Source organism: Lycium barbarum, chromosome 2, assembly GCF_019175385.1.
Source record: "Lycium barbarum isolate Lr01 chromosome 2, ASM1917538v2, whole genome shotgun sequence".
Lineage (NCBI taxonomy): Eukaryota > Viridiplantae > Streptophyta > Magnoliopsida > Solanales > Solanaceae > Lycium > Lycium barbarum.
Genome location: NC_083338.1, coordinates 140,284,808 through 140,312,162, shown reverse-complemented (window position 1 = coordinate 140,312,162; position 27,355 = coordinate 140,284,808). Strand labels below are relative to the sequence as shown.

At 36.1% G+C, this 27,355-nt stretch overlaps 1 protein-coding gene across 6 annotated transcripts; it reads right to left on the bottom strand.

Annotated features, from left to right (window-relative positions):
• Positions 1-1,241: 1,241 nt before the first annotated feature.
• LOC132627612 (rho GTPase-activating protein REN1-like) lies at positions 1,242-17,781 on the bottom strand. Of its 6 annotated transcripts, none has more exons than XM_060343047.1 (24): positions 17,663-17,781; positions 17,341-17,418; positions 17,177-17,242; positions 16,533-16,569; positions 15,480-15,556; positions 14,232-14,302; positions 14,051-14,129; positions 12,883-13,027; positions 12,311-12,430; positions 11,494-11,571; positions 10,860-10,915; positions 10,698-10,767; positions 9,665-9,749; positions 8,200-8,443; positions 7,816-8,028; positions 7,178-7,465; positions 6,891-6,940; positions 6,502-6,562; positions 6,293-6,376; positions 4,485-4,589; positions 4,240-4,409; positions 3,810-3,876; positions 2,492-2,635; positions 1,242-2,019 (listed from the first exon to the last, which is right to left on the bottom strand). In XM_060343047.1, exons 2-24 carry the CDS (start codon positions 17,371-17,373, stop codon positions 1,684-1,686), a joined length of 2,679 nt encoding a protein of 892 aa, XP_060199030.1. In that variant the 5' UTR covers positions 17,374-17,418; positions 17,663-17,781; the 3' UTR covers positions 1,242-1,683. The 6 variants fall into 6 exon arrangements, with proteins under 6 accessions (XP_060199030.1, XP_060199028.1, XP_060199029.1 ...); XM_060343045.1 differs by having other exon boundaries at positions 17,529-17,762; XM_060343046.1 differs by having other exon boundaries at positions 17,617-17,762.
• Positions 17,782-27,355: the final 9,574 nt, after the last annotated feature.

Below are 27,355 nucleotides of genomic sequence, written 5' to 3'. Positions count from 1 at the left end.
TGTTTTATACTGACTAGTTTGGTGCAAACACTGGATAAATTATTTACTGTATGGAATCACTTTAAGCTCAACAAATTCAATTTTAATTTACAGTGAAACATGTGGAGTTTATTTATATATGGCTGCGCTTTGATTTGATTATCTTCAAATCTTAGTATAATATTTTTAGCTTTGTTAGTTGATGCCGTTTGTCCAGGAATGATTTTAAGTTGGTGAGCATAGAGTATAGTAGTCCTTAAAAGTTGCTCCTTGTTGTTTTCTCTTATCTCAACTGGTTGATTCGCCAATAGGTTTACTAGTCCAAATGTCTTTTAAGTCTGTATGTTGTATTATGCCGGGGAATGGCAAATCTGAATATCAGACACAAAAGAGAATAATTAACTGCTAATCCTGTTGAAAGCTATACACGTTGTCGATGATCAACATCAATAACAAGAATGACCTATTTAACTTGTCTATAATTGTACCGTAAAGACCCTCTGCAAAGCACAGTAGCCAATTTTACTGTTTTAAATGGTTAACTTTTCCAATTTCAGGAAATTGAATATGAAAAGAGAGCCAATCCTAGAATGCAAAGCTAGCCTGAATCTCTCAAAGCTTAGCCATTATATCACCATCGTGCCAAGACTTCGCCATTACCCCGTTTTTCCTTAATATCCAAGTCAGCTGTGCTGGGAGGAACATTAACAGGGGAGCAGTTGAAGAACCCATGAGGCTGCATAATGAAGAACATTGATTAACAGATGCAGAGGTAAAGGAAAAATATGGAGAGAGTTTGAAATTGATTTTCTTTCCACAATTGCTGTAGTAATCGCCCAAAATCTTGAACCAAAATTTTGGTGGTTTCTTTAGGGCCTGAACCCCCAACCCAAAAAAAAAACAAAAAAAAAAACATATAACCTGGAAAATTTGAGGAAACCATGGTGAGCCAGAGAGCTTAACTCAAACAATCCTTGTGTCGGAAGAAGGAACACATTTACGTTATAGGCTGAAAGACCAAAAGGTCCCTCTCATTAATATACTCATTTAAATGAAGTTAGGGGTATTTTAGGAAAACACGAAGTGAATGCGGATGAAGAGGGTTTTTGTTACGTGAAATAAATAACAAAAAGAACGGACAATATATTGCAGAAGTTTTTTGAGTGGATTTTGTTTCTTTATTATGAACAAGAAAGTCCATGCCTGATTAGTGGGATATTAAAAACGTCATAGTTAAGAATAAATTGATTGCAACAACAAAGTGAAGCAAAAAACTTAATTAAACCTGTCCTAATAAAAAACTTATTTCCAGAGGTGAAGCACCAACATTTTATACAATTGAATGGCACCAAAAATTTTCTTATATTAGTTTCATCAGCAAGCTATCTGATAGCTTTAATCTGCTAAATCAGATGATTAGAATTCTACTTACCACTTACCTATACAAAAGCATTGATTTCATTTTCGTCTACAAGACACAATGGACAAAACTTCAGCTCAACAGCACTTCACGTCACTCAAACTTCTCCTCATAGGGTAGATGACCTGTACGTATCGGGCCCCATGGAATCTCAGCTAGGCAAGGTTTTTCCATCACAATAGATTCTCGGGGCACCAATCGAGGTAGTATGCAACAAGCACGGGCACCATCTGAGAAGTTGTGTGACATACTGCAAACTAGGGAAGTCCAAAAATGACTATGCATCATCTAGAGTTTGTCCTTGGAGGGTTTACAGCTCGACCTTTTTCCGTGTTTGGCAAGCTATCTGATATTCCTTTGTCCAAATTTGAATGTTCTTCCTGTTTTGTTCCTTGATCTGGATGCTGAAGTGATTGACCATCATCCGGTCTATTCTTTTCTGTTGTTTGACTTTGAGATGCTTGTTCGGACCTTTTACCTCTTTCGTTGTTTTGGACAGGCTGATCAGAATGGTTTTTGTCTAGGTGTTGGAGTTCACTTGCAATTTGAGTCCGACGTTCTTTCAAAAAGTTGAGCCTGTTTGTCAGCTTTGATAATGCTGATGTTGTAGTATTAGCTCCCTGTCAATCAAAGATGTCGATTAAATTTCGGAGACCCTAAAGATATATAGTATATGATTAAAAATCATTTTAAGAAAATCCGTAACATAATATAGGTTTGAACAGCCTTTATACGATTTGTATACATAATTTTTATGTCAAATGCTGATGTTATGTGCTAAAAGATCTTTTGTCAAATGCATAATTAACAGGTGAATCCCTCTCAACACAATCCTTTTTAACTCCCTCTCAAAAAAAAAAAAAAAGTTCGATAATCTTAAAGTCTCTGAAGCAAGGCAGTTTAAGCAAGTAGAATGCATATGGGAGAAGAGAGTAGAAAAGCATAGGCAAGCCTTAGTTCATATTTCTCACCGGAACCATCTTAAACTACGAAAATTTCAATAATTTGCCTCAACCTCAAGCTCAGCGTTTGTTGCTAATGCCCACAGAAAAAAGAGAAAGCTTAAACTTCCAGATAAACCATAAAACATACCTCATTCCTAGAAGTAGATTTTCTAACACTGGCTGAAGGGACCCTGCTCATCCCCGCTTCCACAGAAGAGTTGGGACTTTGTGATGAATCTGCCTGCTTACTCTGTGCTTTCTCACTATCTACCTTGTTCAAACTGGTCTCGTGCTGCAGAGAAAACTACATACTCATAAACTGCAAATACCTGGATGCTACATGCTAATACGAGTATATAGTTTTCAATACATGTTACAAGTTGTAAGGACCAGGCTATGCTACATGGTGACAAAGTGATAAAATTAAAAACTCCATATAGTATAATAAACCAGCCAAACTAAACTAGATTTATACTGCTTACAGGTCCATAAATGTTTCTAACCCCTTTTCTAACTACTACCAAATTGTTGACTTAACCTAGTCCAAGTTTTTGTTTGTGTAGGATAGTATCAGGCTCATATAAAAGACGTCTTGAAAGCAGCACCAAAGAGAAATGATCACAGACCCACATATGCAACTAAAATAGGTGTTCCTCTGTATAAAAATTCAGCAATTTCAAGAAACTACACAAAAAAAAAAAAAAAAAAAATAACCACACCAGCAAATGAAAAAGACACAACTACATATTTTCATATTTTGTGCACGTTAATTGACCTACAGACTGTCATTTGCCTTCTCTTTTTCTTATTTTGTAGTAGCAGATTATAATTTTTTGATAGGTAACTCTATAAGTGCTATAAATTCATTTTTTTTTCTTTTCAAAAAGTTAAAGCTAATTCAAGCTATACCTTCCATTTAGAGCACAAAATTTACCTAATTCATTTTTTTTTTTTTGGAAGAGATTAAAAAAGAACTGTGTTCATGGAGCATCTTCCGTTTCTTTCTATTTTCCAATTTCATGGACTCAGCAGATAAATGCTTAGAAAAGGATCCTCCAGCTGAGGTTCTGAATTTTGGATCTCAGACAACTTTCTCAACTTCAAACGTAAATGACAACAAGAAATCTAACAGGTCATGTATACAGTTGCAACAATCAGTTGGAGACATTCTAATCATTACTATGCATAGAAGTGGCAATATTTTAGCATCGGCATTTGATAACAAATATTCAGAAGAATTAAATAATTAACCTCTTTCACTTGCAAGGTTAACCTAGTAGAGAATCCATCTGTCTGTCTATGCAATAGCAATGACTAAATGAGCAATACATTCAATTATGCCATACTCAACCACTATCCTGTAAAGTGTTCAGTTGGCTTAGCTCCATGAGGTTGCAGTTTCTCTATATTCAATCAGTGCAAAACCAGAAAACATTTTTTGGTCAAGAATACAACGAAATATGTACCTTACTTCTTGCAGACTTTTCAAGAGTTTTTGAGGCATTAGTTTCCATATCCTTATGTTTATCCTTGCTGCACCAAGATCACCATGGCGAAGGATAAGAAACACAATTAGAGCAGACTCCAATGGAATAACAATGGCAAAGTGGCTCATCGCATTAAAAGCATCAAAAAACTTCAACCTATAGACTAAAAGTCTTCCTACACAAGCAGCAATGTCCGAAAAATTGCATTTTGGAATTTAACTTGGACGAGAGGGAAACAGCATACCAAAATCGTTCATTTTCTTTGCATATCTTTCATTGATATGAGTAACGTGGTTGCAGAAGCAGAATATTGGAGAGCACAAGTGGTGATAACAATCTAAAACTTGAATTGAAGATGGATTTTTCCATAGTCAACAACAAAAACAGGAAGAAGCAATACAAAGATTACCTTTTTCCGTGATTATTTAGACTTTGCTGTGGTTGATTGCCCGAGTCACCACGAAGTCTGGAGTTTTGTTCACGTTGTTTACTAAGCTCCAATCCAAGATCGTCAGCTTTCTGTTTCAGATTGATGACATCTGCCTCTGCCTGAGCAATCTCCTGAAGTTCTTTCTTCATCTATAGCATAAATAAAATTATAGTTCCCGTATAAGCAAGCCATGCCATAAATTGGCAAGTTGAGAGAAATCTGACCTTCCCATCTATACTGGAAGAGACATGTAATTTGCCTTCAAGTCCAGCTTCCAAGAGTCTCCTTAACTCCCTCTCCTTCTGTAGTTGCTCCTGAAGCCTTGATACCTGGTCATGCCAACAATTTCATTGCATTCATTTATAAAACTGCACATGGGAATGATTAAACTTCTATTTACTAAGGACAGTTGGGATATATGATGAAAAAGAACAATCAATTTTTTTATCAGCCGCGGAGTTTTATCTGTTTGGTTCCACCTGACGGTGTCTCCTAGTGGTCAATGAAGTAGGTTAAGAAACATGAGGTCTCAGGTTCAAACTCCGGCGGAGACAAAAACTCTAGGTGATTTCTTCCCATCGGTCCAAGCCTTGGAGGACAGAGTTACCCAGTACCTATAATGGTGGGAGGTAGCAGATACCGCATGGATTAGTCGAGGTGCGAGCAAGTTGGCCCTAACACCACGGATAAAAAAAAAAAAAAAAAGTTTTATCTGTTTGGTCTATGATTCCAGTCAAGAAGAAAGCAAAGTAGTTTTGTGGAGCTACTCCACAGTGCATCATGTGGAGCTTGTTGAAGAAAATGTTTTGAGGACAAGCAGCGTCTCTTTTTTTGATGAAGTGAGGACAAGCAGCGTCTCTTGACTGTAATAGGTGCTCTTGTATTGGCATTTTGAATTTTGTGAAGCTATGGGATTATTAAAGGACTATAGAGATACTCAGATTTATGAGCTCCTTGAAGCTATTACATGATCTACAGTTGCACAATACTCCTTTAGCGCTTTTCTGTGAATAGATACCTCGTGATTGAAACAAACAAAAGAATAAGACAATCAAGTTAACCAAAAGTAGTCTAACGCAGAAATGAGTTAGAATTGGAGTTTGGCTACTTGGATGGATTAGACTATATTCCCCTCCATCTTAATAAAATCATCATCAGTGCTTGTAAATGCACAGTTCCTTGCTAGAAAATTATTACATAAGCTACTCTCCTGACAAGTTGCTGGAAGGGGAGCCTTGGCGTAACTGGTAAAGTTGCTGCCATGTGACCAGGAGGTCACGGGTTCGAGCCGTGGAAATAGCCTCTTGCAGAAATGCAAGGTAAGGCTGCGTACAATAGACCCTTGTGGTCCAGCCCTTCCCCGGACCCCGCGCATAGCGGGAGCTTAGTGCACCGGGGTGCCCTTTTTACTCTCCTGACAAGATGCTCATCACTTTTGAGTTATTTCAATGGGTCAAACAGGAAAGGTCCTAAATATAGGTGATAGCTTCCCTGGAGGGTCAACTACAAGTCAACTCACACCAGATGATGTTCATGGATCAAGCATGAAGGACATCCATATGAGTTCAAAATGGAAGAAAATCAAGGAGGAAGAGGCTTCCAGCGAGGTGCGAATGCACCCCAGGCTATGCGATCCCATAGCTCAACCAGTGAGCAATTATGGATGGAAGAAATCATCTTGTGTTTTTGTCTCTAGTGTTTGTCTCTGCTAGGATCTGAATTCTGGTCTCCCAAAGCTTTTACCCCCTTCGTTAACCGTTAACCACACCCTAGTGTGTTGTTCAATAATCCATACTTGTAGCAAAGAAAGATTGTAATTCCACCACCAAGTGAGTAAACGATTTACTACAAATATTTAGGATATATTTTTCTTGAAGGATTCAGCACCAGCACCGGCAAATAAGAGAACACAAAAGAAAAAACCCAAGTGCATGGAGGATCAAGAGGTTTTAAGATGGAATGAGAAGTACAGAGTCCAACGCACACCAAATGAGAAACAATAAGAGGAAAAGGAAAGGAGTACAGCACATACATCTTTCTCAAGTGCTAGACGACGCTCATGCAAAGCATCCTTTCGTTTCTCCAAACTTTCTTGCAAAAGGGCGTTACCTTTGGCCTATAATGAAGAGATAGGTGCAGCACAAAGACCAAATATAGAAAAGTAAACATAAAATAAAGGAAAAGGTAATTCAGGGTGAAAACTGACAAGACTTTCAAGAAAAAGGATCTTATAACATGTACCTCCTCTTCAATCCTACTTTGCAAGTCAGCTTTAATGGCCTCAAGCCTCTGGATTTCATCTCTAGAAACAAGTCCAAACACAACAGTTACCAGAATGGTAAAATCCATCTAAAATGATTTAGAACGGAAGGCACTTCTGAAGCCGGATAAAATGTGAGGGGTGCTTGGGTTTAGGAATCATAGGTCGTGGTTGATCATCAGAGAGTGCAAGAACTGTTTGCATTATCATATTTGATATGTGCAGTTCTTTTCCTATATTTAGTAAGGATCTATATTATACATGCAACATAATCGCTCTCCAGCTGATTTTAGTAGTTGTGCTTTCTCTTGAATATCTTGGTTGACCATCTTTATAATGAATTTTAACTCCTGATAAGTGCATCACTTACTCATCATCAAAGGGGATGTCAATTGATTCCATGGAGAGGTTCTTCTTGGCCTAAACTCAAAAAGGAAAACCAAGAAATGAAATATCAGAAAATATACCAATGTTCTAGTCATAAAATAGGTATAAAGTCCATACATGGATGTCCGAGTTTGATTGATTCAAAAAATGCTAAATTTAGCAACAAAAATGTATGGGCGATGATATGTCCAAAGAAAAACATAGTGGCAAAAGAGAAAACTAGTCACATTCTGAGCTGAGTAACTGTGAGCCAAAGGTGATAGTACTCACAGGAGTACGCCCCCAGACAGCAGGTCGCCGAACACTGCGTAGAGGTCCATTTAACTTATCTGTTGACTTTTGAGAAGTAGATGTTTCAATCTGTCCCAGTCCTACTTGTTCAACAGATACATTTCCTTGTGCTCTAGAATTTTCACGACTTGGAGGCGGAACCCTCTCACCCGCTTCATTGACATCATTCTGAACAGAAGTTTGAGGTAGACTTTTCGGTGAGCTCCCAGTAGTTTTGACGACGTCCACTTCAGTAGTCTTTAAGCTAGTTTTAGAAACTTGGGAGCTCTGTATATTTAGTCGTGAAAGTATGTGAGATCCAGCTTAGGCCAGAGGAATGAAATGCACTAAACAGTAGTATAAGAGGGCTACACATAGCACCAGACAGAAAGAAATTAAATCCTCATTGGTAAGTATTTATGAGAAAACATGCCAGTTTCTTGATAACCTACTGGCATAGTAATATATTAACTTGCAGAAGTTTCAAGGATCGCTGTTGAAGCTAAATATCCTGCTGCAGATGAATGAAAGGGTAAAGTAGGAAAGAGGGACTGAGAAGTTCCAGCATCATGCAACACCCAGTGCTTGACAAAAAAAGAAGGCTGAGAATAGAACAGTGAAGACAATGAAGAAAGAACCTTATTACTATCTTCATTTTCGCCAACCTCATTGGTTGTTGCACAGGAGTCATTTTCAGAATCATCAATATCAGCGTGAGAGCCCTCTTCTGCATCATCATCATCATCTTCGTCTTCTTCATCATAGCTGTAATCATCATCAGTAAATTCTTCTCCACTCTCGGTTCCACTACCATCTGAGTCAGAGTACAGTTCAGGCGATACAGAGCCTTCCTGCAAAGATTTAAACCTTTACTTGAAGAGAAAAGAATTCAAAGAAGATTTCATTGTCTTCTGAATCTCAGAGAAACAGAAAGACATCCCAGCACTCTGAGGTTCCAAATGAACCAAAAATGTTACTCCTCAACACAAAGTCAGGTGCAGAAGCAAGATATAAAACCATACCCCAAATAATTTATCATACTCCTCTAGCAATGTGATGACAATGGCCTGAGCATGGTTAGCTGCAGCAGCCGCCTGTAAAAGTTGAACAGAGCTATCACCACTCATAGCAAAGTCATTTCCTAGCTCACAGTCTCCAGCTAGAAGTGGGCGAAGAAGTAAAGGTGCCATGCATGCTGCCACTGCCGATGTGCTCATTCTGTTTTGAGTTTTATTGGAAACCACAGTTTGCATCATCATAAGAATCCTGATGGACATCAGAAAAGAGCATCACGTGAGAACCAAAAACTCTTCAGCAACCCAGGGTAAGCTAAAAGTCAAATTTTATAGCTTCTATAAGCATAAGTGGCAAATTTTACTTCAGTGATTAAGCAACCTTAATAAAAGAGGAAACATGCTAGCTTATCCATCTCACTTAAACAGACGAAATTTTATTTGGTCTACAGGCATTTAAATTCAGCTAGTTCACCCACAACATAGTAATTTAAATCTCTGTCAACAGTTCGCATCAAAGAACTCCCTATGTCCTATCTCCTCATTAGTACAGCCTGAATTGAAAATCTGCGAGAAAACTTCCATCTTCTTGTTCACAATGGGCAATAGTGGTACATTGTCTCCACCTCCAATTTTCAGAACAGGATTTATATTTCTCCCTCTTTTTTCCAATACTTTTTGGGTATCACATCACCTTCATAAGTTTTGATGGCAATCACCTTCCAGAGATAAGGCTGGCTAAGATGACATCTCCTATGATCTAGCTGAATCGATTTCCAGCAGAGCTAGAATTTAATCCGTTCTACTTTTCTATTTAACATATACTAGGCTTCATTACTCAATATGATCAGATGTCAGTGCCAGAATTGTTGCAAATTATCCTGTTTACTGTTGATTTTAGCGAGAAGAAGCTTCTCTCTCTTTGCATGAAGCTAACCAGCAGGTTTCGTACGCAAATCTTAAAATCACCAAATAGAACAAATACACTACAAATTTGCGTATGTATCAATCCGCTTCGGAAACTTTTGTACAAAGAATTGTAAAAATTAACTAAGTGAAATATGAAAAGCTTCCGCCCAAAAATAAAAGAAAGAAAAGAAATATCAAAGCACATAAGCAAAATCATCAAGAGGTCCTTTTATTATATTTGGAAATCAAATACACAAATTGGCAATCTTCTAGCCAACATTCTATCAATTGATTCAAAAACCTCCAAAATAGAAAGATTTTGCAAATCTAACAGTGTTCACAGATGCAAAGATATATCAACATATATGTTTTTTTTTTTTTTTTAAATTTGGTAACTGTATATATACTTGTGTTTTTGTACACAAACACATACATAGAGCTACTGAAATTATCTGCTAATGAAATATTCAGACAAAATAGCACCATACTGATAATACCAAAATGACGAACAAGTGAACTGTGTCACATACGAAATCAAATAACATGAACAGTAAGAATTAAGAACCTCTGCAGCAAACGACGGTTTGGTTCTGGAAATGTCTCCAATATAGCAGTACGCATAGCATTGACCCTAATGCCCCGATCAGTTCCTATCAACAATCACAAAAGCATTTTAACAAATGATACTCACAAGCTGACTAAACTTCCAACTTTTGTCGTTGACGGAAATGAATAAATACCCTATCATGTAATGAAGGCGAAAACACTTCAGGCAGTCTCAGAATCTTATTCGCCAACATTCATGCTAGGATAAAACTTATATGATGATAGTTTCTCATCTCTTTTTTTCTTTTCTTTTTCGCTTCGCCCTGACTCACAACAAAGTTTAAGCCCAAATTGACAAGCAGCTTTCATTAAGTCATAGTTGTCAAACAAACTCTACGCATAAATATGTAAACTTCGTTGGGTACCAGTTTGAAAAAGAAATTGGATTAGTATGACACGAATTCACTTCAGTACATATATCTAATAGATAGCTGTTTCGTATAGAAGGGTGGTAATTAAGACATGGATCACTGGACTCATGATTTCAAAGAAAATAGTTGAGAATCTCGTGGTGAGTGTTGACTTTGTTACGACAATGTTTGGTTTGAAAGGAGAAAAGTAAAAATCTATGAACAGCAGAAAGAAAACCCAACGTAACAAGATGAACACGTTAAGTTGATAGGCTTCAAAGACTATGCACATTTAAGTGCATAAGTTTCTCGAAATACTAAGATAGAGAAACCAGATATAATTTTAGGTTTTAGCAGGCCCAAACAGAAAAACTTTACATATCTGTCTCAATAACACACTCAAGCAGAATGCAAAAGAAATATCATGGTTTTTACTGTCAAAGGGGCTCTCGCAAATATTTCATCATGAAAAATGGATCACGCATATCATGCTATTGGATGAAGAAAGTATCTATCTATACAACTCTGCAGATCCTGGGGTAGTGTTACTAAAGGTGTCCTTTTTTCCTATAAGAACTAGCTTAAATCACCTACGGAAAAGAGGCAGTCTAAAAGGACCCAACATTAAGACAATAAACTTACTAAATGCTTCCAAAAGGGCATTGCAGCAAGATGCAGGAACTGGAGATGATGGCAACTCCCGCAGAATGTACTGCAGAAATAAAGATGAATCAATAGCAGTTCCAAAAGTAGTTTCATACAAACAATCTTATATAACCTATACTTCTGTTTTGAAGCATATACCTTGACGCAATCAGCAATAACATGTGCATCCTCTTCTGTAGAAAAGTCAGTTTTACCTGGATTAACAGAACAAAATTTTGTTAGTTATTGTAAGACAGGTGAACTACATAAGAGACACTTGTACGGGCTTCCCATCAAATGAAGAAAAGATGTAAAATATTTTGACAGGTAAATGATCTCTCACAGTCCTTATGTCCAGAACCTATTATATAATCTACTTAGCTAATTTTAATCTGATATGTTACTCTAAATGAGAATTGCATCTCATCTATCATAATTCAGTGGCATCCGAAAAGAGGAAGCTGCTTAAATACACATAGAAAAAGACATTCCACAAAATCTACAGATCTACAAAGCTCAATATGAGCTTTTACAACAATGTCGTGCACCACTAGGAGTAAGCTTTCTATTTTTTTATTTTTTATTTTTTATTTTTTAATAGAAAGGAGTAAGCTTAATAATGCAACCTTTGATACGAGTAATGAATTCTACTCGCCAATTGCCCAGGGCAAATCAATTTTAGAAACATTACACATGCAGTGACAACATATAAACTTTCTCGGCAGGTACTTATGGTATCAACACCTAGTAAAACATAATACAATGAAACCCTCTCAATTTCAAGCTAACAGACCCTGTTCATATTCCCGTATTCGATGCTCAACATCATCAACATCTGCTGCTTGCCGCAGGATGCCTTCAGTTTTAATCCCTGGAAGAAATTGTAGAAGATCAGTACCATGTTATGAGCATGCAAGACATCAATAAACAAATAAATGAACAGTCCACAAAATGAAAAGCATTAATGTTCTTTGTCAAAAATGAGAAGTATAATTGAATGTAGGTTAGAGATAAATCCAAGTTATCTAAAAGCATACTTAGAAATAAATCATATGAGAGTAGAGTACTATTTATCTTCTGGCTAAAATTTATTCGTTATCAAAGACCACTTTGAATCACATCAAAGCAAATTAAGAAGCACAATGGGAAGAAGCATTGTCCTTAAAAGTAAATGGTGTTCAGTTTTTTCTTTTTATAAGAAGAATATGAAAGCATGTGCTAGAGAAGGACACGTACATGGTGTTCATATTAAAACAATAAAACACCTATTTGACTGCAAATAGCTTCTGTCCCGATATTTCGTTCGTTTTACTTCTACAGAGTCAACTTGACTGATTCTCAGCCTTTAATTGGACATAGAAAAATCCTCTTACAGCAATTTGTTTTGGAAACCAAAAGAATTGTTTCAGGAACGCCCTAATTAGAAACAGCTTTTTCCATTTCACAAACTGCATTTTGCCATAGTTATTTGACTAGGGTATAAGCCCCACTGACAACTGATCCTTCAAAGATGAAAGAAATATTTGAAATTTGAAGCTCGATGAATAAGAAAGGAGCATGTTACAGAAGCAGCCATAATATAGTTATTTGACACAGTAGAAGAAGCTCACCATGCTCTTCTACAAACTTCAGGGCTTTCTCCAAGAAAGATGGAGTTCCGTCAATATCTTCCAGAGCAAGTAAAACCGGCCGACCAATTACCAAGGACTTCACAGGCTGTCTATCATTAGCTACAAAGGCAAAATGAAATAAAAATGGTTGAAGATTAGATCCATGAAAAGTCCATAATATTTTAAGGCAAATACACATCGGGCAACGGCAATAGCAAGATAAAGAACGGCGCGATGCATAAGCCATTGTAAGTAACTGAGCTCTTTGGTAGTCCAGTCAGATTTCGTACTACCTGAGAACAGATCTCATAAGCTTTCTCGAAACAACTTCCCTACTGAAAAACTGTTAGATATATATACCACAGAAACGGAGATATGTATACCTAACATTCATTAAAGTTATACATACATATAGAAAAACAGAACCAGCTTGACTATTTGCTGTCGTGAAAAAAAACCGCTTATAAATCAAGCATTAGTATAATTACGTTATAAGTAGGTTCATATTTCCTCGACCTGCAAGACGCATACCAGATGCTGGCCATGTTTAGAACAAGGTAATGAGAACTTACATTGCTCAAGTGAAACATCAACAGCATTGGCCTGATCATTCCTAAATATTCCATTTTGGCCCATTACAAGAGCAGCACTAGGTGCATTTGCCAAAGCTTCCTCAAGTGCAGTTTTCCACTGAAGCAAATCCTCTGATGTTTCCGCCTATGACATCAAAGCTGTTAGACTATATTTGGTTTTATACTTTACAGAAACAGATTCCTAGAATGCTAATGATAATCATGATGATACAATACAACAATGTAAACAGCAAAAAGAATGTTAAGTGAACCCATTTAGAAAGCAATGGCCAACCAAAAGAACTTTTAGAGTCATTAAGTCATTAATATCATGATACAGGAAAGTAAAATATACGCCTTAGACATGGAGGGCTACCAAGGACATGCATGACTAAACATGCGAATAAATAAAGACCGCTACAATTTGAAAAATAATTGGTATACCCTCCATCCCATTTTATGTGAAGGTGTTATTGTTTGGGAGTCAAACAGTTTTTTCTTTGACTACAATTTTCTCAAACATTTTAAAAATATTTTGAATCATTAGTTATGTTGACTTGTAGTACTTTTCGACTCTTCGTGTAGCTTTCAAATATGTAAAGTTTATTTCAAAAAATAGAAGAATCTATACCCGAATTCTAAGTCAAAATTAAGTGTTTTGACCATTGTCCCTTGAACCCCTTTACATAAATTGCCAAATTGGGACAGAGGGAGTACAGCTAAAAACTACTTTGCAAGCTGGTTACCACTGTGCCTTTGAGCTTGAAACTACTAATTAGGCGACCATTTAAGTGGGGCAAATTGAGGGAATGCTTTCAATTCTCAAATAAAACTGAAGAGAACTAATAAGTTAGTAGCATTCTAAGTATGCTTGAGTAGATTATTAGCAACGAAAAACAAATAAATAAACTCGAGCTTCCAACTTATAAGTACTGATAATAATATCTCTATTTCAGATTTATTTGTGAAACTGTGGATTATCTTTAGGTACTTATACGGTAAAAGTAACACAATTGAGCATAAACCAGTAAGAAGCGTGATCTTCCCCTATATAATGATTCTTATGGGAAAATGAAAACTCAATTTAAGGATGACAACAAACAACAACAAAAATGATAAAACTATTAAAGATAGAAAAGAAAAAAAAAGCTATGAGAAATAAAGGCACCTTGAGTGTGAAAGCTCGTCCATCACGACCATCAGGAAATAGCACAGTCAACAGTTTCTTATCTTCTTTGACAACCACGCTGAAAACTCATGGAGAAAAATAGGATCATTCACCATTTTAGTGTAACTTGTCATAAGGAACCCCCGCTAAGGACTATCTTAAGCATATATACTAAGCCAACCTGCCTGAACTGTTGAGATCAATACCACCCAGGGTTAAATTCACTTCGGTTCCCTTTTGAGGAGTAGCATTCTGAAAAGAATCAGTCAAGGACATAAGGTCATTGAGTAAAAATTATATAAGTCAAAGATACCATTGAGCACTCAAATGATTGGTAACCAAATAAGATTCATGGACTTATCAGAAACAACTGGGAGTTAGGAACAAATTAATAGTTACCAAATACTATTGGTGGAAGACATATGAACTGATCGAATATAAACTCACTATGCTTTCATCAACCAAACGATTTTTCAAAAACAAATGCCACACTATGAACCTGAATAGGTTCAAAGGTATAATACAGTACCAGTTTCTCAAAAAAAAAAAAAAAAAAAAATAGGTTCAAAGGTATAATTTCTTCACTAGTTGATCTCTATGTCAAGAGAGTATATAATCTCCCTCTGGTCCATAATAAGTGTCCTTTTGGCCTTTGGCACACCCCTTAAGAAATACTAAAACCTAGAAAGAAAAAAAAAGGTATTTTGACTAATTTACCCTTAATTAAATGGTACCTATTTAATATAGCTTCTTGTTACATAGAAACTCACTTATCTAAACAGGGGCGAATTCCGAAGAAAACAATTTATACCTTTTTGACTATGTAAAAGGCCACTTTTTTAGACTAAAATAAAAAGGCCAAAAGGACACTTACTATGAGCCGGAGGGAGTATAAGGGAAAGATGTAAATTCAAATGAACCTAAATCAAGGAAGAAATATGTTCTCGTTGTTTGTGCTTCAACCAACACTAACAAATCTTCGGAGGAATACAAAATAATATTGCAAGTGAAATGCAATTTTTTTTTTTTTGACTAGCACCGGGTGTCCGAGTCTCTTTGAGCCCCGACTAATCCCGGGGGTGCACAGGCCCTCGGCAAGGAGTTTCCCGCAAGTGCACCACGGTTAATTCAGGGTTTTCCCCAGTCCGATGGCCCCCAGAAATTGTTTGCACCTAGCGGGTTTCGAACTTGAGACCCTGAAGGGGAGCACCCCAAGGCTCAAGTCAATTGCCACCAGGCCAACCCCTGAGGGTTCAAGTGAAATGCAATTTTTCTAAAACCATTTATGTATTTAAATGCTCAAACGTATATTACAGGATAATAAACCATGATATGATATAGTCCACTACTTGCATAATAAGCGAGTAACTAACTTAGGTTCTACTAAGTAGAAAGGAATGATGGGTTCAATATACAACGTCAAACTTACAGGATCAGTTCTGTAGAAGACCAATGAGGTACGAGTTAGAATGAACCACCTCTTCTTCCATGATGTCCATCCAATTCCTACATGCAATAGACATCAGAAGTATCAACTAACTCCTAAATTCTATACAAGTCAAGAATCTCTGTTTTCCTTCTTGCTTTCTGACAAAAATACAGAATATGTCTCAGTATACGCCTGAAACTCCAGATATCTATTCTTTTTTAACTAGAAATTAGCAAATAAGTGATGGCCACAATGTAATACAAGACAATAAAGCATATCTGACAGAACACAAAAGTAAATAGAAACACAAAAGTAGCTAAAATATTTGTCAAGACAGTTCAAGATAGCAGACCATCAAAAGGAATAGAAACAAGTGTTATTACTTTCCTCAATAATAACTTATACAACAGTCTACATAGAAATACAGTAAAATCATCTTTTTTAGCTAATGGAAAATGAACTGAGAGAACTGCAAATCAAATGGTAACATGAAAGATATTCGCAAATAACTATAATCAAAGATAATGGCAACCCCATTTATCATTTCTGCAAATACATGATAAAAATCATTCTTATTTGTAAGAGAGTTGACTTCAAATCTGATGTGGTCATTTGAAAGCAGAAACCTTTTGTTTTAAGGAAGATGCTTTTTTTTATTTTTGTGCTTCACGAGGAAGAATAATTGACACTGCACCATCATGGATCCTTTTCTTTCTTACTAAACACACGATAGAAAGTTTTCTAATGGGTACAAACGAATGTGTGCCAACACAAAACACTAGAAAGTACACACTCTTCAGCTATTATACCATCTTCTGGGCTACAGTCCCGCTGCATTTAGAGGCCAAGACACAAAACTAAAACAACTATATAGCAAACATGTGAAGTTATAGAATTCTATGTAACTAAGAAAATGTAAATAAAATAGCGTTTGAATCAAAAGAAGAAACATGACACTAGAAATAGGAAAAATAAGCGTGAAAGTGGGAGATAATAACAAGTGAGGAGAAATCACGTTCCTTTCTTGCAACTATATGCTAAAATTAAGCATACCTCTTGACGATAAAAACAGGGGACCACTTTTGTAAACCTGCCAAGACCAAATTCTTATCTTCAGTCAACTCCGTCATCCACAATCTCTAAATTTACTCAACTATTTAGGCAAATATCAAATGCATGGAGATTTTAAATTGCCTTAGGTAAAGCTGCAGAAATAGTGAACTTTTAACTTGAAGAACCAGGTCACTCTCTTGGAGTGATCAAATTGAAGGATCAAATTTGTATCTGATAAGCAGGTTACATTCCTAAAAAGGGACATGTTTCTATCACGAAAACTAAAGCTTACAATATGAAATACATGTTCTCAATTTGTAGCCTATTCTTTGTTGCTCTTGCTAGGTACCATTATTATTTAAAAAAAAAAGGTGACTTGACTCCAAATGTTAGCATGTGATGCCTCAGGCTTGTTCATCAAATCTAAGTATGTCTGTAACCATTTTGCCCCAAAAAGCACATGAAACTAATAGGGTATATGAAAAGTAAGGAGAAGGGTGATGGGGTCTTCTCTAATCTATGCACCATTAAACAAGAGATTAAGCACGATTTTTGTTTATGAGATTATAAAAGGCAAATAAGATTAACAAGAGATTAATTAAGCACAATGAATCAAAATGCTAAACGGCAATAAACAAGCTGACCTTATTTCCACCACGAGTGTGATCATTAGCCCCAGGTGGTGGAGGTGTTTGATTAACCCCCTCAACCTGATAATAATTAAAGAAAAAATACACCAACATAAATACCAATAAAAACACCCAAATAAATGATACAATGCAGAGATTGAGATGAGAAATTACAGAACCTTATTAGCATCAGCACTGCGATTAGTTGTCATGGTATAGTAATTTCAAATAACATTCGTTAATCTTGGTCAGCAAACCTGCATTTAGGATCAATCAAATGTTTCAAGCCCAACATTGTCCAAGAAAATGATGAAAACGAGGTTGTGATGTGAATTCAAGAAATGGGATCAGACCAAAATACTATCACCTTTTTTTTTTTTTTTTTTCAGACAAAACACAATAAATACATTGGAAACTGAAACAAGAAAATGTTGGACAAGGGAAAGAGAAACTACTTTTAGTGTTTGTTTCTTTCTTTTTTTAATTGATTTTTTGCCTTACTGGAGAAGATTATTGGGTAACGGAAAAGCGAGAGTCAAGCAAAGGATTAATTTTCTCTCTCTCTTTTGTTGTTCCTCAAATTGAGCGGGGGTACATGACCTTTTCCTTTTTCTTACACGTCGACCTTATATGTCTCTCATTCTATATTTATTTCCATTTTATTAACGTTTAGAATATAAATATTTTCTTTTGGAGGGAAAAGAATAGGGAATATTTTTGTCCCCTTTTTTGGTTAATAGTTTTCGTTTGTTATGCCCCCATTGTTGGGTTATATAGTTCTAGTTACCCTTTCTTGGGTTAATGTTTCTAATTTGATTTTATCATTATTTTCTTAGGAGATAAAGTCTCTAGGGAAGTCCTTTGGAATCTTGGGAGTACATGTTAGGGTTATCAAGGACATGTATGATGGAGCCTTTTGAGCTGAGAGTTTACCTTCCCAGACCTCACTCATGGTATTACACTGAGTATGTTGGTGTTATTCTTTTCTTACGTGAGAAAACTAAAAAAAGAAAAGAAAAAGGAAAGGTCTTAGAGATGTATAGCATGTGAGGGATTTTGTCGTAAAATAGAAAGAAGTTTATTTTTAGTAGGAGTGCTCTTATGTTAGTAGGATATTCCGTGCAAGAACTAGCTCTGAATTAGTGCATTAACTAGGTTCTTTTTTTCTTACCTAATGGCTTATTTCTAAGGTAACCCAGATTAGTAGCAATCAATTCTATTGAATAAGATATTGTTTCATAAAATTGATTGTTCTTTTTTTCTCCTTTCTTCTAGATGAATTCAGTTGTTGGATTGAGTACAGATCTTATAGTTAAAGTTGCTGTTACAAGTTACAAACATTATTAGATTGCAATTTTGATTTCAGTGATTTTATTTCAGGGCTTTGTAATTTTAATCGATTAAAATCAGTTTTCGTAGTTTATAGTTAAATAATCATCATATTCCTCATAAGTTTGGAAGAGCCATGGAATTGGTATTATAGGTAATGGACTAATAACTTGATTTTATTATTCAAATTTTTGTCATTTTATACTTAGATCGCGTTATTATTTGTGATTTACTTTTTTCATTGTCTAAATTGTGTTGTCATATTTTGTCGTATATTCACCTTTTATACTTTTACAAAAATTATTATGAAATTGCAATTTTTATTTTTAAAACTTAACAAGCACACCTTAAATTTATATAACTTAAATCTTTGAATCCGCCGCACAAACTTAATACAAATGGTGCAAAGTCATTTAAGTGTCCCAACAACATAAATTAGTTTATCAAGGAAAGCCACATTCATCAAAATTTAGTTGAGTACGTGTACCAAATTTAGTTGAATTCACTTTAATTTCATCAATTATTTTTCTCGAGCTTTAAATGAACACAATAATTATTTTCCAAGAATAGTTAGCCCCCGTTTGGCCATAAGAATTATTCACTTTATTTCTATTTTTTTTTTCACTTTTTTCCAGAATCAGCGTTTGGCCATGAGAATTCCGAATACAACTTGAAGTTGTATTCCGAAATACCAAAAACTCAAAAAACTTATTTTTTAAAAAAAAATCACTTTCTTCACTTTTTTACAACTACATTTCACCAAAAACTACAATTTCAAAAACTATGGCCAAACACAACTCCAACTCCAAAATTCCAAAAAAAAAAAAAGTGAATTTTTTTTTTGGTATCTATGGACAAATGGGGCCTTAGTTTCAACTATTTTTCAGACCCAAAAAAAAAAGAGTTTCAACTATTTTCATTTCTTATTATAACCCTTTTTGATTTGGTTGAATCTGTTTGATCTAGTTATAGACCAATCACTTTCTTTCTGTTGGGAAACATTATTATTTTTTAGAAAAGCTAAGGATAGAAGAAACTACAGCTCCAAAAGAGGCAATTGATAGTTACAAAACTTGCAACAACATTTATTTTGTTTATTAATCCATATTAAAATGGGAATAAAGAAAATGAAAGCTGGCCAACCTACTACTTCTAAGTAACGCGTTTCATTTGATGAGGTTGGCCACACCATCAACTATTTCATTCGAATACATAATTTTAGAAATCAAGTAAGGTATTTTTAATATTTTCTTCTATAGTTTAATCATTCCAAAAAAATAATGATACATCTTACAACATATAAGATATGTCTCGTGTACCTTTTCAAACTCCCCAACCTCCAAAATGACCCTAATTATGCTGACATACTTTATTGTGAGACATGAGTGCATGTATCAAATATCTTCTTTATTTCCTCTCTACTATTGTATCATTGTTAATGTGGTTGGCAACAAATATCCACACAATGGTATTATTTAAGAGGATATGTAGTTAGTAGTCGAAATATTGCAATAAAATTGTGATATCACGAGTTTCGAATACTATTTTAGTTCATATGATTTGTTGTTTTGACAAACCGGACTTGTTTCACAGTATTTAACGTTTGAATAACAAAAATCATTATTTAGTACTTTCTCCAAATTCACTCTTATGTAGTTATAATTAGTGAAATGTTAATCAAGTGAGACATTGAAGAGAGATGAAGGATGAAGGCTATTAATTTTCTTCCTGGAGATACATACAAAACTTTAAAAGACATACTAATATAAATCGAAGGGAGTGATAACTTGGTAAATATTTCCCTTTGTTATTCTTTTTACTAATTTTTATTTACTTTCCACTATGTGAACAAATCACTAAAATAAGCGTATATACAATATATAGTACCAAAGTCGATCAATTTCTTCGAAGAATGTCAATGAAGTTGGCAGAGGCAGACCTTTTCTCTTAGCTTATTTTGACTTCAACATTGATAGAGACGTCAAATTCCTTAATCAATGCCTTATTTTGTTCTTGTAAATTTTCCAAATAAACGGCTCATGCGCCATTGAGCCTGCGCTAATTATGAAAACTACAAATGCAGATAATCACAATGTAATATATTCATATAGAAAGTGAAAACCTTTGTTTTTATGTATCTCTTTCAGAAACATGATACTCCCTCTGTCTCAATTTATGTGACAAAGTTTAAATTTTGAGAGTCAAATTTCTTAGTTTTGACCGTGAATTCAAACATAGAATCTCTAGTTTTTTTCAAAAAAATAAAATTACATATTTGGAAACGACATAAGAAGTATTATAAGTCACATCCAAATTATTTAAAATGCATATGAAATAATTGCGGTAAAAAAAATCTCGTTTAAATCTCGAAATTTAAAAGGTGAAAAGTAGTTAGTGGTGTTGAAATCATTCCTAACGTTTATGATTTTGTGTAATGCAAAAGATACAGATATGTTACAAGGAGATTAACCTATTCAGTCCAAATGCATGAATTCTCTACAAACACGTTACAAGGACTTGAAACAAATTCATCCAAATGAATTATGTACCATTTGATGTAATGGTCAATTAATTCCATTAATTTCATTCATCTCCTCTTCTGTAAACTCTCCTATTTGCAAACGTAAAACTCTTGGAAATCTCCTATATAAGAAGAGACATTGGTGAACATAAAATACACTAAATCAAAAAAGAAAAACACTCTTCCTCTCTTCTTCTCAAGTTAGTTTCTGGGCGATTGTATTTTGTGCAAAGTACTCCAACTTCCAACCACGAGTACACATTTCTAGAAGAACTGTGAGACCTTGGGAAGCGACCGGCTGTGAACAATTCGTACCGGTGTTGCGGCGAAAATCGCTTTCAAGGCAGTGGCTTGCCACGACACAGTGTTTGTGATAATTTGGTTACTATTTTTTTTTTTTAATTTCGAGTTCAATATCAATATTGTGCTATTTTCCCTAACAATTTGAAAGAGATTTCCACATACAATACTGAACAAATGGCTATTTCCTTGAACAAAACTCTTCTTGATCTGTCAAAGCTCGAGCCTTTGGACGGAAATAATTTTAAACGTTGGTCACAAAAACTTCTCATTTTCCTTGAACAATTAGAAGTTGATTATGTTTTGTTTAACAAACCTCCTACTTTTGTTTCTAACATTGTTGTTGATGTTGCTAACGCTACTACTGTTTCTAGCACTGCTATGATTGTTGAGATGCAACTAAAAAAAAGTTTGAAAAAGATAATAAAACTGTTAGAGGGCATTTGCTGAACCATATGACTAATCCTTTATTTGATTTATTTGTTACTTATAAATCTTCCAAGGAAATATGGGACAGTTTGGAAAAGAAATATGATGCTGACGATGCAGGAAAAAAAAATATGTTGTTGGGCAGTGGATTAAATTTCAGATGGTTGACAATAAACCAATCATGGGACAGGTTCACCAGTATGAGAACTTGACTGCTGATGTTCTCAACGAAGGCATGAATATGTGTGAGATTTTTCAGGCTAATGTTCTACTTGAAAAATTTCCACCATCATTGTCACGCCCCGAACCATGGCCTGGACGTAACACGGCACTCGGTGCCTGACTGCATGTGACCGAGCGAACCACATGGCCTGTTGAACTATCATGAGGCATACATGAGCGGAAATATAACGTGAATGCATGATGAGCCTTTATAAAATGTAGTAAGTCATAATACTTAATAAAAACACTTGTTTAAACATGAGTGAGCCAAAATGGCTATACGACTCCAAATGTCTGACATGACATAACTGACTTGTCTAGCCTATGAAACCTCTATCATGAGTCTGACTGGAAAACATACTTACTGGGACAAGGCCCCCAGCATACCTTTAGATGCAAAACTAAATAGAGAAAAACAATGTCTAAACCCCGAATGAGATGGGGCTCACCAATAAGCTGGTACGAGCAAATCCTAATGATCAGAAGCGTCGTCCTGTAAATCCGTACCTGCATCGTGAAATACAGGCCCCCGGGCAATAAAAAGGGGACGTCAGCACATTGAATGTACTGGTATGTAAAGCAACCGGAAGAAACAACATGGGACATGGAATAACATGATAAGAACTGAAACTGAAAACTTGGACATGAACATGAGCATGAGCATGAGTACATATATATATATATATATATATAACATGAGTAAAACATGATAAGTGGGGAGAGCATTTCATAAACCGACAACATGATATCACCACGTGGATACGTGGAGTCTGGTACCTCGCCGGACCAGCAGAGCCCCTATACCTTGCCAGGGTATAAGGTAATAACGTACCTGATGGAACCATTCAGTGTGAAATTAAGGTATCGTCCTAACTGGGCGGAGCGATCCTTGTCCTATGGTGGCTACATAGTTTCAGGCTATCTGAGCCTTCTCGGTAATTCGTGCAACTCCCAAAAACATGAACATAATATAATTGGCTAAGAAGCCCATGATTTTCGTGAATTAACTTGTAATCATGATTCCACGAAATAACTTGTAACATGGTTTCGTGAATTAACTTGTACTTGTCTTGTAATCATGATTTCACGAAATAACTTGTAAACATGGTTTCATGCAATAATTTTGTAAACATGGTTTCATGAAATAATCTTGTAAAATAGTTTCATAAGATAACTTGTCATAATCTTGCAAACATGTTCTTGATTCATGAGTAATAAGAACATTTCGAAATCATATATATAATTGACTTGAAAACATGCTTGTAACTTGCTAGATAAAATCATAAAGTTTCATATGAACATAATGAGAACACATGAGGAGGAATTCATGATTCATGGATTAAGCTGGGATTCCTAATATCAATAATGGAAGATTAGGAATACAATAACGAACATAGATACGAAATTCATGTACATACATACATAATTACGGGCTACCAATATGTTGGATTTAATGCCCTAGGATTTGAACTTCATAGATTTTTACGAAACGGATCATGGGGAAGAACGTAGAGATTCCCACATGTGGATGGAAGTTCTACATACCTTAACTTCCCGCTTTTGAGCGTATCACAATGTTCTTCAATCCCTTCAACTTCAATCTATAGCAATACAAGTCATAGGGATTCTATATTAGCAACAATATCCATGTTTTGTTCATCTAAGCATTTTATCAAACACTTAGTGGGCATGAAGCTCTATGACCCTCATTAATGGTGTTTTCTTCACCAAATCCCCATTCTTTTACTTCTAGCCAAATCTACAATCTCAATTAGGTGTAATTAACATCATTCTTCATCACACATATGAATCCAACAATCCTAGCATAGTTCATATAATTCTCTTCAACAACCCAATTATTATTCTCCCAAGAATTCATCAATTCAAAACCATAAATGATTAGGGAGTAGAAATATTACCTTTCAAGAGTAGTAATCACGAAATCAACACCCCCAAGTCCGATCTCGGGCTTAAAATGACGACAACGACTTGTACTACACTTTTTCCTTCACGAGCTTTGGGATTCGGGGCCTTAAACTTGGTTGATTTTCTACTTTCTCTCTCTAATTTCCCTTCTCTCTCACTTCATCTCTCTAAAATCTGAATTTGGAGAAAGAAATGGGCTGCTAGGGTTATATTTCCCTTTTATACCAAGGGAAAATGGGTTTGACCCAACTTGAAAACGGGTTGAGACCTTGCTGCCTTAAAACGTCCATATCTCCTTATCCCGACGTCTCCTGTGAACCCACAACCTATGGTTGGATAGTTTTTTCAATTATCTACAACTTTCGTTCTTTGTGTTTTCCCAAATTCCCAAGTTATGATAGGGTTATGGCCTCCCGAAGTCAGGTGACCCGAAACGTACATACGGACCAAGATACGGTCACTGTTACGGTCCCGTAACACGAGGTACGGACCGTAACTTGGTACCGTACCTTGGGGAAAATTTCCAGTGAGGTTCTGGAATTTTTCGGGACGTTACAGTCCACTGTTACGGACCGTAACACGAAATACGGCCCGTAACGTCACCGTTACGCTGGCAGAACTTCCAGCGAACAGGCTTCAGTAAAATGGGCATAACTCTTTGCACAGATGTCCGTTTGACCCCCGTAAGATACCGTTGGAAAGCTATTTCAAAGGGCTACAACTTTAATCAAGGAAGTTTTCTCAAATTCCCAACGGAGTTTCATGAAATTTGACTGGAAGGCAGACGTATCAAAAACTTAGCCGATTCTATAGGATTTCAAGTGTCTTACTATTAGCCATATTGAGACGATCATATCTCCTTGCTCCGATCTCTGATTGGCTTGATCCTTATATCGTTAGAAAGGTATTTCTACATACTACAACTTCATTGATAGTACCTTCCAAAATTCCAAACCGATCAAGGAGTTATCGCTGCCCGAAATAGGCCTATCAACCATTTTCGCAAAACGTTCAAACCTTCCATGTTTCCACTAGAACTCTAATGATATGAGCTTAAACTCAATCCCAAAATGCGGGGTGTTACAATATCTCCCCCTTGGGATCATTCGTCCTCGAATGATGGGTCATGGTTAAGAATATGGCTAGACATGGCTTGATTACATGAATGTGAAGGAAACATGACATGAAACATGGAGACTGAACTAACATGACATGGTTACATGGAAACGTGGATACTGAGACATGAACATGGGCACTGGATAGCTGACATGAGCGTGGAACATGAGACATAGCATGACATGGGGCATGAAAACTGAGATGACATAGTTTCATGAAAACATTAGTGCCCAAACATGAGACATGAATAGCGAATACATGATCTCGAACGTGAAACGTGAGGCAAGAATACATAAGGGACATTATAACTCTTCTCCAAAATGTCATTAAGCCATCATTTTGTCGATACTCGTAATCCTTGCCCGACACACAACATATACCTTTCTTTCCTTAACAACTTTCGTCTCCTACCTCAAATGTCTTTGAAATCTCATTTAGAATCATTAAATATTACTCCTTACTCATCAACATGTCGTATACGTCATACCCTTCGTGGGTCTATTCGCGGTATGCTAACGGAGAAATTTCCTAGGTGTAACATTCTCCCCCTCTGTTGGAACATACGTCCTCAAATGATAACATTCGGGATTCTACAAAAATTTCGCCAGAGTTTCCCCTATAATATGGCACTACCAACCTGTCACAACAGCCCATAATATCATTGCCTCACAGGGCTACATCACAATAGCATTATACATTGGCCACACACGACCAAAAGCATGAAAAGAAAGCTTACATACCTCAAAATCTTGGTGCTTCATCATAAATCTCTTCTGTCTCACATTTGTGTAAAATTTCTGGAAATTTTGCGTCATTTTCAAACGCTTCTGTATCAACTTGACTTTCTCCATAGCTTGATAAACCAAACCTGGTCCTAGTAACTCTGCTTCACCAATTTCTAACCAACCAATTGGTGATCTGCACCTTCGCCCATACAGAGCTTCAAATGGAGCCATCCCAATACTAGCTTTATAATTATTATTATATGAAAACTCAATGAGAGACAGGTGATCATCCCAATTACCATTGAAATCAAGGACACATGGTTACTGAACTAAATGAATACATGACTACTAAACTGTTGAGATACTAAATTGAATGTCTATTGAACTGACTGAAGACTGGTTGACTGAATACTGAGCTAACTGAATACTGGATTAGCTGAATACTAAGATGGCATGAATACGTGAGTATTGGATTGATACCTGAGTACTAAGCTGACATAAATATCTGAGTATTGAACTAACATGAATATCATAACATGAGATCTGAATAGCGTATCTGTCTGACCATTTGTCTGAGGATGAAAGGTTGTGCTAAGGTTCACCTCCGTACCCAAATCCTTTCTGAAAGGATTTTCAGAAGTTCGCTGTGAACTGAGCACTAAAATCTGAAATAATGGACACTAGGGTCCCATACAATCCGAAAATTTCATTAACATATGACTTGGCATAATCTTCTTGTTCAATCTGTGGTCTTAACTGGCAAGAAGTGCGCTGACTTCGTAAGTCTGTCCACAATCACCGAAATTAAATCATACCTCCTAGCTGAACGAGGTGAACCTGATACAAAGCCCATATTGATCATTTCTCATTTCCAGACAGGAATCCCAACATTATGAGCCAAGCCACCAGGCCTCTGGTGTTCGGCTTTCACCTGCTGACAATTCGGGCACTTAGCTACAAAATCTGCCACATCGTTCTTCATATCGTTCCACCAGTAAATCTCCTTGATATCATGATACACCTTAGTGGAACCTGGGTAAATGGAATACCTGGAGTTGTGAGCTTCTAACATGATTCGCTCTCTAAGCCCATCAACATCTGGAACGCATAATCTGCCTCGATATCTCAAGGTACCATTATCTCCCTCCTGTTCAAAAGCTAAGGCTTTCTATTTGTGAATCCCCTCTTTCATCTGCAGCAAGTAGGAATCACCAAACTGCTTCTCTCTAACTTAAATGACCAAGCAGGAATGCCATGTTTTGGGCAATAACTCCACCCACTTCGGAGTCTGAAAGTCGAATTCCTAGCTGGGAGAAGTAGTGAAATTCTTTCACCTTAGTTCTCTTGTCTGCCTAAATCATGAGTTGTACTTCTCATACTTGATTTTTTTTTTTTTTTGAGATACTTCCTAAAATACTCATAGTACAGTTGTACGCTAAGTCTTTTACAAGCACCTTAGAGATTAGAGTCTTGTGCAATGGCACTACCCTTATGACACATAACTGGACATGATCTCATATCTTTTTTGTGATCGCCTAATCGATAGTAATTGATCTTGACACGATTCGTTCGACGACCATTCTACTCACTTCGGGTTTTCCTCTAAGATGAGGCATATTCCTTATG